The sequence below is a fragment of the Amblyomma americanum genome, chromosome 4, assembly GCF_052857255.1.
Source record: "Amblyomma americanum isolate KBUSLIRL-KWMA chromosome 4, ASM5285725v1, whole genome shotgun sequence".
In the NCBI taxonomy this organism is placed as follows: Eukaryota; Metazoa; Arthropoda; class Arachnida; order Ixodida; family Ixodidae; genus Amblyomma; species Amblyomma americanum.
The window spans coordinates 57,129,281-57,148,567 of NC_135500.1; the positions used below are offsets into that span (position 1 = coordinate 57,129,281).

The window sequence follows — 19,287 nt, forward strand, 5'->3', positions numbered from 1 at the left end:
CGAACCAATAAGGCGACTGCTATCTGCGGACCGCTAGCCGCGCTGCTTCACTGGCGGGCGCTACTGGCCGGAGGTCAAACAGACCTGCAGCGAAGAATGCAGCTAACGTGACACCACGTTTGGACAAAAACGTGTGAGAGTGGCGATTAAGGCTACCAGAACGTTGGGCCACTGCAGTGCGGCATTCTCTCTCTTGACTGCAAGCGCACTGGATACCGGGGCGCCGCCTCTGGAAAAAAAAGCAGAGAGCCTTTCATACGCAGCGGCGTGGAGCGATCGGCGACCAGCTTTCGATGCTGCCTGTTCTCTATACCTGACGGCCGCTCTCCTGACTGTGCGCTGTGCTATTGTTCGCGGAAGAATGAGGCAACGAAATTGAGCACAAAGAAGATTTCACACTCCTAACATTCGCTTGTCTTACGGGCCGAAACTCAGCAACAGAGATTACTATTTTGCAAGACATCTTTCATTTAGCTGGAGCATAGGCATAGAATTCAAAAGGCGGTGCCAAGACGACGTGGACACAGTAAGCAACACAACACGCCTGCAGTGTCGTTGGCTTCTGATTTCTGCGTACCTGTTAATTTGGGCATTTTTTGCGCTTCATATCCTAGTTCAGGGTTCCGCGAATTTCAGGCTTCGCCACGTCCTCTAGACGGACTTCGAAAAGAACTCTGGCCATGCTGTGCTAGGGAAGGTGCCAAGCTGGCTGCGAATTCTGCTCCACTGTCGACGCCAATGAAATGAGAGCAGAATGCCTTGAATTGTTCTCTCCAGTCCATGCCCTTTAAAATCAGTGCGCTCCAGTGTGAAAAGTTTTACATTATATTTACATGACGAGCCCTGAAGAGCAGCTACAAGAGAACCACGGGCGTCAGCGCAGGAGTTTGCTCTCCATGTGCTGCCTCGAGCTTTGCACCTTATCACATTTTCACATGCACTATCAAGCCTTACCTAATACCTTTGAGCAAGTCGTTGATCCCCTTGAGCAAGTCATTGATACCCTCCATTGAGCTCTATCAACCAGAGGCGGGGTGTGGGGAGCATAAATGTAGCGTCATAAATATCTGGGAGTAAACGCGTAAATACAGCATCTAAACCTTGCCCGTTGTGCCTCTGGTGGTACAATTTTCTTTTTAGTTCTTTTTTTTGTGTGCTCTTTGAATCTAAAACTCCAAAAATGGAAGCCATTAATTGTCTTCTCTTCTACTTCCTATGAAATTATCTTCAATTTAAAACAATTACGCAACTGATCTACCCTAATCAGCGGAACAAAAAAACTTTATGCTCTGATTGGATTCAGTGACTGCTGACTTCGTTTGGTTTCTTGCATCGTAATTTCAAGTTCATTCTCCTTCTCTTAAAGCATCCCTTTTCTTCTGATAAGACTAATCCTCCGAATGGGTCTCCACTGTCTGGCACCCTGTCACCATGGCAATAAATTCAGGACTTGAACAATAGCTAAACCTGGCTGCTCGTTTTGTTGTAATTTTGTTTGTAAACAAGATTTATTACCTCAAGGCATCAATGGGCGAAGGTGTGGTGAAGGATGCAGGAATTATTATAGTAATGGAAAAAAGTCCGCTGATTTTATGAAGTCCAGTAGTGAGCGATTGCAATATATGAAGCAGGGTTTATCGATGAAAGACCCGCTGCCTTCAGGAGCCGTATCATTGTAGGATTGAGAGCTGGGCAGTCCTACAGTAAGTGGTGAATGTCGACTTCAATGTCGCCACGCTATTACATATCGGGCACCCAGGCCGAGGAAAGAAATCTTGATACTGAGGCCACTTCAGAGTGACGGCAGGTGTGAGGGCAACCCCGACCCGGATCCTCCGAAGCACAACCTCCTCTGCACGGGTAAGACCGCAGGGCAGGGCTACCGCACACGGAGGGATGAGAGCACATGTGCGGCGCCGGAGGAGTTCCTTTCTTGATGAAAGGAGGGTAAGGCTGTTCAAATTAAGGAGGCGAGGCGATGATGAGCTTGGAGTCACGAGGCGGGTCGCTTAGTCTGCCTGGCTTTGAGAGGTCAGCAGATCACGTGGGGCCCACTCAATACGTACTGGCTGCGGGATGCGTGCCGCGGGCCGGTGGATGCCCTGAGATATTACTGGGCAGCGTCTAACACGTTGTAGCAACCGCACTACTTGAAGGGCGTCAGTGCGGATGACAACGCGGGCCGCAGGGAGCATATATTTGTGGTGGCCACGGAGCAGGGTGCCTCTTGAACTGCAACGAGCTCAGCACAAAAAGTCGTAGGGGGTTCCGTAAGGTGAAACTCAGAGGTTTGATTTAAGGCAGGTCTACAGGTCGGGCAGGTCGGGCAGTAGATTGCTGTTGTTGCTTCACAGACTTGGATGTTTCAGTAGAGTTAGTTCTTGGGCTAGTTGGTATTCTTGATTTAAGCTCATACTTTTTCAAAGCAACGGGACAAGGCCAACGAAAATAAAAAAAGAGAAGAAGGACGAACACAGCGCTTGCATCTACGTAGACGACAATGAACCATTCAGACAGGCAAGCATATTATTCTCCAAATTTCTAGTGAGGCAACGGTGCCGAATTAGCAGATGTTGGTCGGCAATTACCTGTTGGCTTGTTGTCGCTGAGCCGTACAAACTTCCATGGGGGTACAACTGGCGCTGGCGGCTGAATTATAGAGTGTGACTATGCATAAGCCCTCAGTGCGCACGTGGAGTACGATAGACTGGCCTTATGGCTGCGAGCACCACGCGCTGCACCAGCTCATCAATGATGTTGAGCTGCGCATTCTCTTGTAAAGCTACGACCTGTGCAATGCATGGAAGGCATGTAATGGTCCTCATAGCCTCTCTGTTCACGGCTCCAAGGCAACCCCAAGATGTTGAAACTGGGCTTGATAAACAATACGTGGCTGCAGAACTGCCCTCACCAATTGCCGTGCAACGAACGAGCCTGCGCCACCAGTTTTAGGGGCAATCCTTCTAATCAAGCCCAAAGTCTGAATAGCTTGCCTTTTTGCCTAAGAAAGCCATGCAGTCGCTGATCCTGATTGGTGAATCATTAAGCCAAGGATTTTTTCACTCGGACTTTCCTGTAGTGGGGTGCCTGATAGACAAAGAGGGATTGGACTTGCAGCAAGTGTACGGCGTCCCCAGCGGTTGGTGACCTACGTGTATTTTTTATGCACGGAAAGTTGAAGGTCGATGGATGATGCGTAATTACAGGTAACATCCAAGGCCGATTGAAGGGTAGCCTCCTCAGTGAGCAGATCTTGGTGAGCACTCCATACCATGATTTCATCAGCGTATTGCAGAAGTTTTATGTAACAGATGCCAGCAGGATGAAAGCAATATTAAATATCTTCGGTGACAATACTGAAAGCTGGGGCACGCCGAAGAGCGCAAAAAGAGCGCCTGCCTCAGTCCTGTCCTGTTTTGCGGTTTTGCTCTTCACGACGTCGTGAGAGGTCGCGTTCATATTTGCGTGCCATAGCTGTAAGATAGTGCATTCTCATACATGTCTGCGCAGAACTATAGGGTCTCGCGTAGCAGGCAGCTCGGCTTGGCGGCCTGCAGCCCAGCAGTTAAGAAGGCCGAGATCTGGCGCCGGTCGACCAACATCAGTCCAGGTGGTGGTCGTAGCACTGTTGAGCGCTGTTGTATGCGCTCAACAAGGAGTGGTGAAGAATCTGTAGAGCAATTGTAGAGACAGGAGCGAAAACTGCCCCAGTTCATCACAGAACGTTTGTAGTGCAAAGGCCGGAGATGTGAGTTATGGATACCGGTGATGATAGGGTGGTGATCACTTTACCAGCAGTCTAGCTTCATGTGCCACGCGGGAGTACCCGGACCCGACCTCCACAACAAGTCTGGAGCATAGGAAGCTCTGCGAATGTGATGCACTGGCCTTGTTGTTGTCCCAGGATGGTTCGGTTCGGTTTATGAGGGTTTAATGTCCCAAAGCGACTCAGGCTATGAGGGACGCCGTAGTGAAGGGCTCCGGAAATTTCGACCACCGGGGGTTCTTTAACGCGCACTGACATCGCACAGTGCACGGGCCTCTAGAATTTCGCCTCCATCGAAATTCGACCGCCATGGCCGGGATCGAACCCGCGTCTTTCGGGCCAGCAGCCGAGCGCCATAACCACTCGGCCACCGCGGCGGCCTGTTGTCCCAGGATGCTTGAGCAGAACAAACTGCGCATCCGCGAAGGAGTCCCGCACACGCCTGACACGAGGGCTCGAATTAGGACACCTCCAATCCAGGTGAGGGGCATTGAAGTCGCCTCCGACTAAAATCGGACACTCAGGGTATTGCCGACGGACACTTCGCCACCGGACAAGATTAACACGGGTTCCCTTCTTAAATTTCGCAGCCACTGCCACTACCTCTTGATATGACGTGCACGAATTTTCGAGAGGAAGGTGTACAAGGGGAAAACGTGAGTCCACATACAACGGCGCCTTTTCCGGGAGAGCAGCAGTGTGTACACGACAGTCTGTCATTGAAGGGGACATGTAGCCTCTGAAGCCTGGAATCGATGGCAAGGCATTTGTTTCTTGTAGAAACACGTCCCATACCTGAACATAGCCCGTACCCACCTTCGTGGAAATGCCTCTGCAGTTCCACTGCAGCACACCAGCACGACTGGAACTTGCCATTTCTAGTTACTAGCCCAAGCGCTGTAGAATCACGGACGTCAGGTTGGACAACTGGTTGACCATAGAGGCAGCAGGAAATGACACTGGTGGGCGGCAGGACGGCGATGTTGCTGCGCCGTTGATAGATGTGGCGGATGATTCCGCTGCCCGTCTACGTCGAGCGAGCAGTTCACGGTGTTGCCGCCGCTTGGTGATCTCCGCTTAAAAACGTGCGATTTGTTCGTCGACTGCGGTCATACCGTCCTGCGGTAGTTAAGGCATACTGCGTTGTTTTGTTGGCTGTTGTCGGCGGCGTTCTTTGCGCACAGTATCGTTAGAAGGCTGCTGAGCTGAAGAATCATGCGAGGTGTGCTCAGGAAGCTCCGGCCACTCGTCGTCATCCCACTGGAGAGCTGCGAACCGATTGGATGCCCGCAAAGGAGTTGTACTGTCATGTATTGACCAATACTTAGTCATTCGACGACGAGCCTTTTGTGTTGTCTTTTGTTTTTCGGAAAGCTTGGAGATGTTATCTCGTGGTCGTCAGATTTACAAAGGCCGCAGCGATAAGCCACTTTCCCTTCCGATGTACTTTCACCGGCAGCAGTGAAGGGGCAGTATTTGCGCATACGTCCAGTACGGAAGCGGGTATAGCAATATACCGCACTCGGTTTATATGGCCGAGGCCGTAAAATACAGCCATAGTAGTACAGCAGGCTGGTATAGTGACAGAGGGCCTTGCAAGATATCCATGCAAGATCGCCCCTTTCCCATGTGTCGGGCCTAGGTGACAAGGTGCGTGGGACAGTACAGCTCACGCTGAAGTGCAGTTTAATTCTCAGTGATGTGGACGTTGTAGGCGACGCCGCGCTGCAATTCCGCGCCTTTAACTAAATACCCTTGTGCAGGCACTGAGATCTCGTTTGTGAGTCAAATACTGTAATTAATCATAGTGAGCGTCGAACCTAAACATACGCTAAAAGCTAGGGAAAGAGTGAGCTGAGAGAAAGAAAGCTCTTTTGGCTTAAGCTTTTGCACAGGACTTTTATGGTAAAATTGGTAAGAGAACTACCTGCAATATCACTTCAGCACGAAGGAATTTTTCATCCGTATCGAGACGCTTACACGAATTTGATACCGAATACATAATCAGTACGGTATGCAGTCTGTGCATAATCAGCTTCAAACACATCCATGGAAGAACCCTATCCTTCATCTCATCCGCAGTTGCACATGCCATCGTGGTTTCGAATAATCTTCCCGAAGTTATTGCATCCATCTCGAACCACCAAGTACACCGTGAGCAGCTGCACAAGCAGTATTTCCAATGACATGGTGTGTTTATTCGTTTTCTGTCACGTTAGCTATGTTTCGTATTGTATGTTCGTTGTTTTACTTTCTTAAGGGCTTCTTGATTCACAGTTCTATCATGCCAGCCAATTTTTCTTGAGTATTGCAATTAGTCACCGTGTCACATTTATCATCTGTTCGTTTACATTTATTGCACAGCCTCTGTCAAAAATTTAGACTCCAAGAGGATATCTTCCGGGCATGCAGTATGAATCGTTACGCATCACCAGTGGTCCAAATATCCAGATGGTGAGAAGAACCCTCGTCCTCACCTCCACGAAAGTTAGGAGATCCACGAATGCTACAAAAGCTCCCCGACACTGCTTAGAAGCAAAGCACATTCGGTTATAAACTTTTTTACAAACGCTGTACGTACCTCAGACATCATATTTCGCCTTCGAGTTTTTCCATGCGCCATTATTCTCTTTTTCGTTTTGTGTCGTATTTTACCCGGAATTTTGGCTTTTATTCTTCTTGTATCAGGGATTTCACGTCCTGAAGCTGCACATGGAGCCCATGAGGGACGTCGTAGTGGAGGGCTCCGGATTAATTCAGACCACCTGGGTTTTCTCACGGTGCGCTGACATCGCACAAGAGACGGGCGCCTTTCGCATCTCCCGCGGGGCCTAAAGAATCTGGGAGTACAGGGAGACCCTGCTGAGCTCGAAGGACCCGGCCGTGCCGACGTTCACCATCGGCCAGGCCGCCAGTGTTATGGACCTTAGGAATATGAACAGTTGAGTTCAGTGGGGTCGCGCGTGCCACGAATTCCTTCGTTCCAATAAAGTTTTTCTGTCTGTCTGCCCTTCGCTCCCATCGAAACGCGGTCGCCATGTCCGAGATTTCATGCCGCGGCATTGGAAGCAGCAGCCGAATTCCGAAGCGACTGAGCAACCACGGCGAGTCTGCAATACTGCTGTTTTTGTCCCCCTTTTACAAAGCACTCTTTTGTTCCCTGCTCGGCATTGCGAATAAATTTATAAACCACACAATAGCGTTACTCTTAAAAAAGATTACGTTCCACGGCGAAGGGGCCACCCAAATATGATTGAGGCATTTTATAGTCAGACTAATGGCTTCTGTAAATGATTTCCCAGAAAGCAGGGAAAGACGAAATTTGCCAGGCTCCGTAGCCAGTATTACGAGTTTTGATACTTTGTTTTCTTTTTTCCATTGAACCCTGTGTACTTCATTTTTGTTTCCTTACATTGTTTAGTATTTTTGTTCATGTTCTCTCTTATGCAGGCAGCGTAATAAAGATTCGACGTTAGCAAGACATTGCACATCTAAAACTTTTGTGCCGTAACTGCATTGCCTGAGTTTTCTTATGCGCTTTTCGTCGCTCCTTTGTGGCATCTATGCAGCTTTCTGCATTGTTTTGATTTGTTTGCTGTACAGTGTGACCAATAAGAGCGATGTTCCCCCAGAACGGCGGGTCTCCGCCCCCTAGCTAGGAAGCATCAGCAAGGGGAGCCAGCACCCATAATAGAAAGGAGCTAGAAGCTCTCCAGAAGGACTTCGCCCGCCAGAAGCCTACGAGAGAAGTCCACCGCCCGCCAGATGCCCACGCAGCAGTTTAACGGCAAAGTAAAAACGCAATCAAACAAATAGACGCCAAAAGGACGCTGATAATTGTAAAAGTGATATCTATACCAATATTGCTAACGTAATTTGTCGCATAACATGTATCATCACCCCCGAGCATTTTATACCTAGCCCCCGTACTGCGATGCCTGACAGAACTGTATAGTAATACAAATATGGGGCTGCTCGCGATGTCTCGTGCCACTCGAGTTGATGCGTACGACGCAGCCCGCGCAGGTCTGCTCGAGGGAATGCGGAGCCAGTGTTGCGTGGTGCAAAGCGATCGAGGCGCATGGGTTGCCTGTCTGCCAGCGATCACTCACCTCTATTCACTACCACACAGTATCATCTCCACAGGTGTGGTCTCCAGCTGTCGGCTCATAACAGAACTACCGGCTTCGGTCGCCACTCACGCATGCTGGATACTCTTTCCCTCGATTTTACGTGCCTGCCCCGAGTTCTGCAGGAGTCCGCGATTCCAGTTTACTTCTTGTCACAACGGTGTACTTTCTAGTCATAGGACTCGCCGCGGTGGCCTAGTAGCAATGGCGTTTGGCTGCTAAGCCCAAGCACGCAGGATCGAATCCAGGCCACAGCGGCCACCGTTGAATGCAGCCGAATTGCGATGGACGCCAGTATGCGATGAAATTTCAGCGCAAGTTAAAGAGCCGCAGGTGGCCGAAATTACTCCGGAGCCCTCCACTATGGCGTCTCTAACAGCACAAGAGCAGCTGGCAAAACGCACTTAACACATAACTTCCTCGCACTGTACGGCGGAGAAGAAGCTTCGGCTAACTGTGTCGTGTCGACGAAGAGTGCACGTGCGCAGACACAGTTACCGACGCTGATAGTCGTTTTTAGCTAAATCTAAGCATTTCCAAACTCTGTCGCAGGCTTAAATCCGATAGTTGTTTTTTCAGAATACTAAACAACCAGTCTGGCTTGAGATGTTCGTTTTATTGTTCATCTTAGAGAAGGAAGATTATATTTGAGTTGCCGAAAGGAAACGGCATTTTGAATCAGCTTCCAGTAGTGGTCCTGGGTCTGAGCCATTTCGAATGTGACACAGGACCAGACTCCTAGTTGCATTTTTCTAACGATCCCACAAACAACTTGAAGAATATATGGACCAATGTAGTATAGAATACCCGCATGTCGGTCATCCGGAATACCAAATCGACGGTACAGGGACGCATTCGATGGTTGCCAGCGTTCGCGGTCCCGAGTCGAATAGGAAAGCACTACTGTGAAAAAACTGGAATGCTGAAGCATCTGGCGCGTCCTATACATAGTCATAAATGTACAGCACGCGAGAGCACATCGGTGCAGTCGCGCCTTAACAGCCTTGACAAACTCTACGTCATGGCGAAAAAACGCACCACAGCACGTACGCTCACAGCTGCGAGCGCTCGTAGGCACAGCAGTTTCCGCCGCATTCGGTTTCGGCGGTTCTTTCTTTTTTTTGCCACCGGTACTAAGCTTCTCGTCAAAAGCGCGATGTAACGGCTGTATGATGCGCAAAGTCCACCTGCCGAGGCTGCTGCTACAAGGACACGTCAAAGCGAGGAGCGCTGATTCGTCACGAGTAGACAAGCTGATCCTGTCTCGGCCACTCTTTCCAGCTGCCATCACCGTGACACAGGCCTTACGACTGTGCGCTTCCTTTTCAGCTTCAGATTCAGATCATTTTATTTCCTTTCAGTTGAAAGTGGAAGACGAGGCAAAAGGCCTGGAGCCTGACAAGGCCTCGTCCCCCATCTGTAGTTCGGAGCAGGCAAAACTTCAATACATTTGCAGGGATTTCTCCTGATGAAACACTGTACACATAGGCATAAAATATAAAGTACATATGGACACTAAATTTTATGCCTATGTGTACAGTGTTTCATCAGGAGAAATCCCTGCAAGTACACATGGACACAGAATGCTGGCTGTCGACTAGCGTAAGTTTCGAAGAGAATCAAGGATTCGCTGTGAGACAAAACACATCAGAGGATCCGCGACAACACACTGGCGAGAAAAAGAAACCACGGTTCAGAAGGATAACATGTTGACAGAAACATGAAAAAAAAACTATTTTGAAAGACTGGTGATTTGCATGGGCATATGAGTGCACCTATATACATAAGATGTCTTCACTGATCATTAGGAATACTTTGTACTGTAATTTGAAGGGCTTAAATGGTAGCGTAATATCAATGTAGGACTCATGAAGGTTAAATAACGTTGTTGCTTGATAATCAACATCCTGTCTCCCGTAATTCTTTCTCACTTTTCTTCTCTTATGTGTCCTACCTAGGTGTTCGTTGTACTTTGTAATAAAAAAAGAAAAATTGCTTGAATTGTATACACCGGTTAGGTAAACAAAATACATTTTTTTGCGTCTTTCTTCCCCTCCCCCCTTTTCGCATGGGTCTCGCTTCCGCCCATTCAAAGGAAGTGTGCTCGTCGAGCACGCAATAAACGGTTTCTATTCCATTTAGACCGTGTCAAATGGCTCCTTGCATTTCAGCATTCGTCTGCTCGGGTTATTCGGCGTCCTACAGGGACTTTCATCGCAAGGCTGTGCTGTGAAATTTCAGACTGCGGCCAAAAAAACGAGTTTTAAACATGCCATAATTACAGCAACAAGAGTGGATTTGCAGATCGCTCCTAGAGAGGGTACACGGTGCTTACGAGAGACTCCTCGCTGTCCTCATTGCGGCCGCCTTTGAGCAGCACAGATGCAGCTGCCAACGACTCTGTTGGCATCTTTTTTGTGCGCGAAAGTGAGCACTGGAGAAGAGATCGGGCTGCCCTCTTAAGAACCATGCAGCAGCATCCCGAAAGGTGGCTTACCTGGAATATGCCGACGGTGCGTTGACCTCCTTCACGCTTCACCTGCATGGTCATGTTGAACTTGCTCACCATGTTGGCCACGCACAGGACTGCAAGAAAACAGAAAGCGACAGTCATGTGCGCCGTGTGTACGTTGTGATCTCGTCACTGAAGTGGTAAACTATAACGTACAAGGATGCTCAACTTTGAAAGGGCATCCTAAGCGAAGTGGGTGCTATTAATACTACACGACAATACGTGTAGGGTGTAGGCAAGCTCATTCGGGCGCAGGGGAGCAGTGGGGATGCGTAGGTCCCATTTGCATCGTGACATATCTTGGGCGTTCTTCGTCGAAAGAAATAATGGTCAAAGCCGTTTCTCTGTGCAAAATTTCTCGCTTGATGAGGGCGGGGTCATAAGCTCCCGCCTCTTCACTGCGTTCCTGAGTCAGAGTCAGATGCACTGAAGAAACCTAACAGGCAGGGCACCGCACAAGAAGCACACGCAAGAAACGCAGACATGAACTGCATAATCAGCAAGATTTTTTAATATTTTTGTACATAGCGCAACTGATACAGTACTTTCTGCCCACTGTTCAAAAAATTTGCGAGAAAGATCACAAGAACATAGGACACGCGAATACGACAGTTGTCACGGCGTGTTTACAAACACCTCATCTTCGCCTGGAGCGACAGAAGGCAGGCCAGTCCAACAATCATGGCGCCTAGCAGTAAGGTAGGGCTTTAACCGGTAAACCTCCAACGTGTCATGCATTCGCCCTGTGTCCAATGGCTGGCCACATGCGGCGCAGTCAAGAAAAATAGCGAGGCTTTACTCAGAAGAAAGGCAGCTCGGTCGGTGTACAGTATAGATGTTATGTCGCTTCCTGTCCCGATCACGGCTGCGCTGTGCGCGTCCTCTTACAGTGTTCGAGAAAACTTAGCGCCTGAACGTCGTCTGCACGACGCCTTCGTGTGCTTGTACATGTAGATATTGCTGGATGCGGAGCTAGATAAATTTCCTTTTCTGTGCTTCACTCTCTGCTGAAGGAATTTGCGCGAGCTCCTTATTGGCTTCCTGTGCGCAGAATCCTGCTGGTGGTTCCGGTAGCGCTTCGCTGAAGTGAAAGTGATCAACGCTAAAAGTGAGGCAAAATAGTTCTGACGATTAATGTAAGCTCATTGTAACAAAACGGGAAAAATAGAGCTTGGCATTGCTGAACAGCATCTTCTTTCTGTCCCAAATTTCTTTATTATAGCCAAATATTTGCGCCTCTTTATGGGAATGTCCGCTGACTCCAAGCACAGGTGCTCGAATACACGAGCAGCAATTCTAGACCTGCCATCTGTACCTTTGCCCAGGATGCCCCACACGACTCCGGAAGATTCCAGTTCGCAACACACTTTCAGGTACGAAGGCAACTGCATCCTTTCACTCAGCTGTAATAGAACAGTTTAGCGACAGACTGACGGCGAAACCAGAAGGCATGTGAAACATGTTTCTCCGCGATGCAGCTATGCAAGGAAGCACTTGTGCATCCCGTTGGCACCAGTCTACACTGTTAACAAAAAAAAATGCCAAAATAGGAATAAATAGCTTGTCCTCAAGCGCACATCCAAAAGGAGGTTTTATTTATTCCATATAAATGCGGTATTTTATTTAGTCCTTTGTACAAGAGAGGTATTTAGGAGTACAAGGTAGTAAATACGAAATGGAGCCCGAAAAAGGCGTTATGTTTATTTATCCTCATTCAGGCTAATTCTTACAGCAGTGCTAGCGGCGGAAACGGGCAGTTGCAGCGGGGGCCGCCGGCAACCCAACTTGGCAAACTGTGCTTCCCTAATCACCCCCTGCGTCACGCGTTCTTTTCGCCGTCCGCAAGCCCAACGGCGGCGTAGGCGGAGGTGGCAGGAGTCGTGCGCTTGTCGTCTGCTTTTCCAGTACGAGTTCGCTTGGTTGGCTATCATCATAGATAATGCGATGTAACATTATAAGCAATAGCTTCAAACTGAAATAGAGTCTCGGAATAGTTTTCATGGTCATGCACCGACTATATTTGACTGAAAACCAGAGCAATATATGTTGAAAATGACAGCACCCCTGCAGGTATTTTGATATGATAATAATAATATTTAGTTGTTTTTTTTTTGGGGGGGGGGAAATGGCTCAGTATCTGTCTCATATATCGCTGGACACCTGAACTGCGCCGCAAGTGAAGTTATAAAAGAGGGAGTGAAAGAAGAAAGGAAGAAAGAGGTGCCGTATTGGAGGGCTCTGGAATAATTTCTACCACCTGGGGATCTTTAACGTGCACTGACATCGCACAGCACACGGGCGCCTTAGCGTTTTGCCTCCATAAAAACGCAGCCGCCGCGGTCGGGTTCGAACCCGGGAACTCCGGATCAGTAGCCGAACGCTTAACCACTGAGCCACCGCGGCGGGTTTTTGGTATGGCAGTGTTTGCTTTTATTCACTTCTTTAAGACTTGGCTTTTCAATATCACTAATGAAAAATGCAACCTCATGAGTTGAATCAAGAGCTCGGCATTGAAACTGTGTTCAATCACAGTTCCATGTTCAGTAAACACACTATAATTTGCTGCAACACACCGCGAGAACCACACTGAAAACCGCTGTGAGAATTAGGCCTAAGCGGGGTCTATAATGGGGTGGCGACATTAACAAAGGAAGGTCAGTTATGGTTTGAGTGCTGGAGGTTGTACATAGAGCAGTTAAATTATGTAGCTTACTGTAGTGCAAAAAGGCAATAAGCCGATATCTTGTAACGCCGCACGCGCCCGTGAAGGAGCAGAATAGAGCAGAGATCCAGAGAGGATGATAACCAAAAGGTGTCACTCACCGCCATTCGTCATGGTCAGACGACTGACCAGAAGTAGACGAGACGAAAGGTGGCGGGCGGATGGCGCAAAATTTTTTTTTACCCCATTGGGTACTTGGGGTGCATTGTGACCGAGAAACTCCATTTACGAATGGGAGTTATAAAGAGGTCCATTATGCCCTTTTATTCAGTGTAGGGTGTTAAGTAGGTCATTTAACTGATTTCTACTCCATATTGATGGAGTAAATGTTTCCACACAGAGTTTAAAGGGCGACGCCAACCATTTAAACTCCTATTTGGGCTGGTACTTGTTTAAAGTTATGCTTCCGAAGGAGTGCTGTATTTGCAAAAATGTATCATTATCATCTTCAAGATGAGGTCCTAGCACAAATGCTTCTCTTGCCAATTCATTAGCCCTAAGCCCTGTCCTGCACTCCAAAGTTTAATACGCCTTTATGAGAGAAAACAGGGCGTAAGCCGTCCCTAGCGCACTTCCTAGCAGTAGCGCTAGAGGACGGCGTACTCCCTTTTTGTCAATTGATCACAATGTGCGCCATAACACGGCCACCCTACCCCATCGACATGCTCAAATTGGTAATATTTGTATGTATTCGCATTGTAATCCTGTTCTCGGGTCTTTGGCAGGGGAAAGGAATATACATGCATGCAGGAACATAGTAGCAAAATGTACAAACTAAACAATTTGCAGCAAGGAAGCACTCAAAGTACAGTATACAAACAATATCAACTCTAAAAGCGTAAATGCAAGATGCAGAGGTACGAAAAGGAAAAAAAAACATGTAAATTGAAGCAAGTGTAAAAGGGGGTAGTGGCTCAGCAGGACCTATAGGCTGCTTTGCAACAAAGGTTCCGGCCAATCGTTCGGGCAGCGAGCAAGCGTCACACTTCTCGGTCGTCGTCTTCTTTCACACACCCAGTTCGCCACAGTGAGCGAGCGTGGCTGCTACGCAACAACTATACCTCCCGGCGAAAAAGGAGACAACCTGCCAACTTAGGAAACACGCACGATAGGCGGATGGTAGTACGGCTTGAGGCGATCGACGTGCACTCTTTCACGGCCGCGATGGCGCACATCCTGGGGCGGCGAAAGCAATTCAGTAATGTACTTCACTGAAGAGGTCTGTCTGACAACAGCCTTGGAACTTTGAAAGCAGTTTCGTGGAGAGAGCAGGACTGGTTGACGGAACCCAAAGCCACACGAGCGAGTCTATGGTATAGTGCGGAAGAGGATTGAAGAGGCGAGAACGTACTTTTGGCCATTGTGGTCCACCGTTATAAGAGAGCGGGCAAGCTGGCGACATTCCTCAGCACATGTCGCTGCTTGAGAAGGGTCAAAATATCGAGCACACCAGGGCGATATAGAAGCACGGTATCCGTAGTGATACTGGAAGATATATATAGAAACTGCACAGCTACTATAGTCCTCCATAAAGTCAGCAATAAAATTCCAATAAGGAAGGGCGTCAGGCAAGGAGACACGATCTCGCCAATGCTGTTCACCGCATGTTTACAGGAGGTATTTCGAGGCCTGAATTGGGAACAGTTGGGAATAAGAATAAATGGAGAATACCTAAATAATCTGCGATTTGCTGATGTCATTGCCTTGCTGAGTCACTCAGGAGGTGAACTGCAAATCATGATCAATGAGTTAGACAGGCAGAGCAGATCGATGGGTCTAAAAATTAACATGCAGAAAACCAAGGTAATGTCCAACAGCCTAGCAAGGGAACAACAGTTCACAATTGGCAGCGAGAGCCTAGAAGTTGTGACGGAATACGTCTACTTAGGGCAGGTAGTGACAGGTAATCCGGATCATGAGAGGGAGATAACTAGAAAGATAAGAATGGGGTGGAGCGCATATGGCACATTCTCGCAGATCATGAGTGGCAGTTTACCAATTTCCCTCAAGAGGAAAGTGTACAACAGCTTAATCTTACCGGTACTCACCTACGGGGCAGAAACATGGAGGCTAACGAAAAGAGTTCAGCTTAAGTTAAGGACAACGCAGCGAGCCATGGAAAGAAAAATGACAGGTGTAACGTTAAGAGACCGGAAGCGGGCAGAGTGGGTGAGGGAACAAACACGGGTTAATGATATCCTAGACGAAATCAAGAGAAATAAATGGGCTTGGCCAGGGCATGTAATGCGAAAGCAAGATAACCGCTGGTCCTTACGGGTAACGGAGTGGATTCCAAGAGAAAGTAAGCGTACCAGGGGGCGGCAGAAGGTTAGGTGGGCGGATGAGATTAAGAAGTTTGCAGGCAAAGGGTGGATGCAGCTGGCAAAAGATAGTGTTAATTGGAGAGGCATGGGAGAGGCCTTTGCCCTGCAGTGGGTGTAGTAAGGTTGATGATGATGATGATCCGTAGTGCAGGTAGGCTCGCAGCCGTAATGAAGAAAGAAGAGAGAGAAGGTAGTTTTGGGTGTTCTGTGTGGCAGCGTTGCAAGCATATGTTACAAATGGGAGAATGCGGTCCCAGTTTGAGTGGTCAGAGCCAACGTACATGGCCAGCATGTCCCTCAATGTACGTTCAGTAATGCCCTTTGTTTGAGGGTGACGGGCTGTTGTAGGGCGGTGAATAATGCGGCTTTGGCGAAGTAGGGCTTCGACGGTGTCTAAGAGCAAGACATGGCCGAAGTCGTTCAGAAGTTCCATATGGGAACCATGGCGCCGAACGAGATGATTCAGGATAAAAGACGCAACGCCTTGCGCAGACACGGTTCGCAAGGATGTGGTTTCGACTTAGCGGGTGAGGGGATCCACAGCTGGAGTTATGGTAAGGGGCCCGTAGAGATCGATGCCAACGCGGTCGAATGGGCGCGTGCGGCAAAGGAAGGGCTGCATCAGAGCGATGTAATGTCGAGGAGGGGTTTTGTGACGTTGGCATTCCGGGAGGGAGCGAACGTACTGCCGAATTAAACGGTACATTCCCTGCCAGTAGAAGCGGAGTCGAAGGCGCGTGGAAGTCTTCAATACACTGGCGTGAGGACACCGGGGATAGGGGTGGGAAGAGGCGCATATGTCGGAACAGAGGTACCGAGGAATGACAAGGAGCCATTTGCGCCCGTCGGGAAGGTAGTTGCGGCTGTAAAGCAGGCCGTCGCGTGTTGCAAAGCGGCGGGCTTGACGGCGGAGAGTCCGGGCCGCAGGACGCGTAGATGGTGCAGACACGAGAGCGATCCAGGGGTCCTGCCGTTGTTTAAAAGGCACGTCGGAAATTTCTAGGGAAGAGGAATCAGTGGTGGCGAGATATGTGGAGTCTAAGTCGGCATCAGGATGCTTACGGCCAGATCGATAGAATAGTTCAATGTTGTATTCCTCTAAGCATAACGCCCAACGAACAAGACGGCCAGAGGGGTCTCTGAGGGAGGACAACCAGCAGCGAGCATGGTGATCGGTAACGACAGACAATGGGCGATCATATATGCAGGGTCGGAACTTTCAGATAGCCCAAATGATCGCCAAACATTCTTTTTCTGTTGCGCAATAATTCCATTCCGCCATTGTCAAAGTGCGGTTGGCATACGCAACATTTTCGGCGAAGCCGGGTTTCCGTCGTGCCAGAACAGCGCCCTGGCCCGCACTGCTTGCATTAGTGGGAATCGCAGTGTGTTGGGACGGATCAAAATGGCAGATGGTCGGAGGGAAATCAAGCAAGTGCCGAAGCGTGGTCCAAGACGGGAGGTTGGGGTCGCCGGCAAGCAGCTCAGTCAGAGGAGAAAGGATGAAAGCGAAATTGCGTACGAAGCGGCGGAAATAATAGCACAGCCTAATGAAGCTACGCACCTTTTTCAGTGAAGTGCGTCGAAGGAACTCGGTGACTTCACGCAGGATAGGGAAGGACGCCTTCTTTGTGGACGGCATGGCCCAGGATGGCAAGCCGCCGTGCAACGAAGCAACACTTCTTCAAGTTCAGTTGCAAGCCGGCGTCGGTCAGACATTGCAGGACACGCTCAAGGCGGACCAGGTGGGACGAAAAGTCTTTAGGGGGGGGGGGGGGGGCGACGACATCGTCCAGGTAACATACACATGTGCGTTCCACTTGAGTTGGAGACCGCTTAGAATTGTGCTCATCATGCGCTCGAATGTGGCCGGCGCACAAGCCGAACGGCAAGAGGTTACATTCTAGAGACCGTCGGGCGTAACAAAGGCCGTCTTCTGCAAGTGAGCAGCAGCTGTGAGCACCTTCCAGTAGCTGGAGCGCAGGTCCAGTGAACAAAAGAATTCTGCGCCTTCGCCTTGGAGGCATTCGTGGGCATCGTCAATACAGAGAAGTGTATACACATTATTTCGCGTAATCTTGTTGACTCGACGGTAATCAACGCAAAAGCAGGTGGATCCGTCCTTCTTCCTCACTAGAACAAAGGGGGAAGCCCAGGGGCTGTGAGAAGACTGGGTGACGCCGCGCTGAAGCATGTCGTCCACTTCTTTGGTAATTACGTTGCATTCAGGAACCTACACGCGATATGGGCGCTGGCGCAAAGGGGCATGCGTGCCGGTGTCGATGCAGTGAGTGACGGCGGATGTTCGGCCAAGTGAGGTGTGCCGCGGGAAGTCGAAGGACGGACGGAAACGCTGAAGTAATGCGACGAGCTGGCTGCGTTGGGCTGGCGAAAGGCTGGCATCGATAGACCTGAACAAACAGATGATGTCTTGGTTTGGAGCAGCAGCAGGCGAATCGAGGGCATTTATGTAGAGGGGAACAGGATCTTCAGAGATGGAGTATGTAAGAGCGTGATCGACTGATTGGACATGTCCCAGGCGTTCGCCACGGAGAAGCATTGATGGTCAAGAAAAAGTGTTCGTGACGTAAGTTGCGCTGTGGCTATCGCAGATAATAAGAAGAGCGAACGGAAAGAGGAAACAACGGCGACTGTCAGCAGAATCAGTCGGAGTGAAGATAACAGTCGAATCAGAACCGTAGGCGCGGGAGATGGGGTCCAGGGCTGTCAGTGTACCTTCTGCGACCAGCATTTTTTCTGCTCGGGGAGAGGCGTCGCAAAGCAGGGCAGGACAGAACGGAGACAATGCAGTGCTGGCACGGCACAGTCTATGATCCCATGATGAAGGGTGAGAAAGTCACAGCCCAGAACGACATCGTGAAAACAGCGGGAAAGGACGAAAAACTCTCCGATGTACAAAACGTCCTGGATAACAAGGCGAGCTGTGCGCGCCGCCAGAGGTTGAATGCGGTTCGAGCTTGCGGTGCAGAAGCAAATTTTCCAAACAGGAGTCGTCACTTTACGTCGTCTTCGGCACAGGATGGCGCTAATAACTGATGCATTAGCGCTTGTGTCCACAAGAGCGAGAACGGTGACGCCATCGACAAATAGTTCGACAACATTGGCAGGCGAAGATGAAGGACTTGGACAGTTCGATAGAAGCGCGGTTCTTGCCTCCAGAACTGCGGCTGTTTGTTTCCCTGCGGGCGGGAAGGAGAGCGACAGCGCATTGCAGAAAGAGATCGGCGACGGGAAGAAGGCGACCGGCGTTATGAGAAGGAGGAACGCCATCCACAAAGGCGCCGGAGGAAATTGGTAGCTAAGGAGGCGCAGAGTCGCAGCGGAATCGGTGTGCCCCGTCCCAGAAACTCGGCGCGTGTTGGCGACAAAGCCGTGCGACATGGCCTGGCAAGCCACAGGCATAACATATGGGGCGGTTGTCCTCGGCGCGCAATGGGTTAGTGACGGCATGGCAAGGCGGTGGGTTACGACGGGCAGGTACCGTCGGAGGTGGCAGTGGCACGACGGATTGGTGGGAGACGTAAGCGTTGTGGTCTGGCGGCAACCTCAGCGTGTGAAAGCGGCAGTCACAGGCGGAAGCCGAGGGCTGGAGGGCAAAACATTAGCGACCTGCTCCTTGTTGGTGCTCCGAATCATGGGAACAAAGGATGGCGCCGGGTCGCCAGACGCTTGCAGGAGCGATAGTTGCTGGGTCACCTCTTTCCGTTAAAAGTGTTGGTTTCAGGAAGCAATGAGGCCGGATCAGAAACCATACTGCAAACCGGCGGCGCAGTAAACGACTCGTCGAGCACGCCGGAACGGCGAGTAGAAGC

At 49.7% G+C, this 19,287-nt stretch overlaps 1 protein-coding gene across 2 annotated transcripts in view; it reads right to left on the reverse strand.

Annotated features, from left to right (window-relative positions):
* The window catches only part of LOC144127963 (lysozyme C-1-like), a 44,153-nt gene that overhangs the window by 21,819 nt on the left and 3,047 nt on the right, over positions 1-19,287 (reverse strand). For both annotated transcript variants that reach the window (XM_077660984.1, XM_077660985.1), the window contains exon 2: positions 10,394-10,482. In XM_077660984.1, the coding sequence (XP_077517110.1) occupies positions 10,394-10,482 (89 nt within the window). The remainder of the gene's footprint in view (positions 1-10,393; positions 10,483-19,287) is intronic.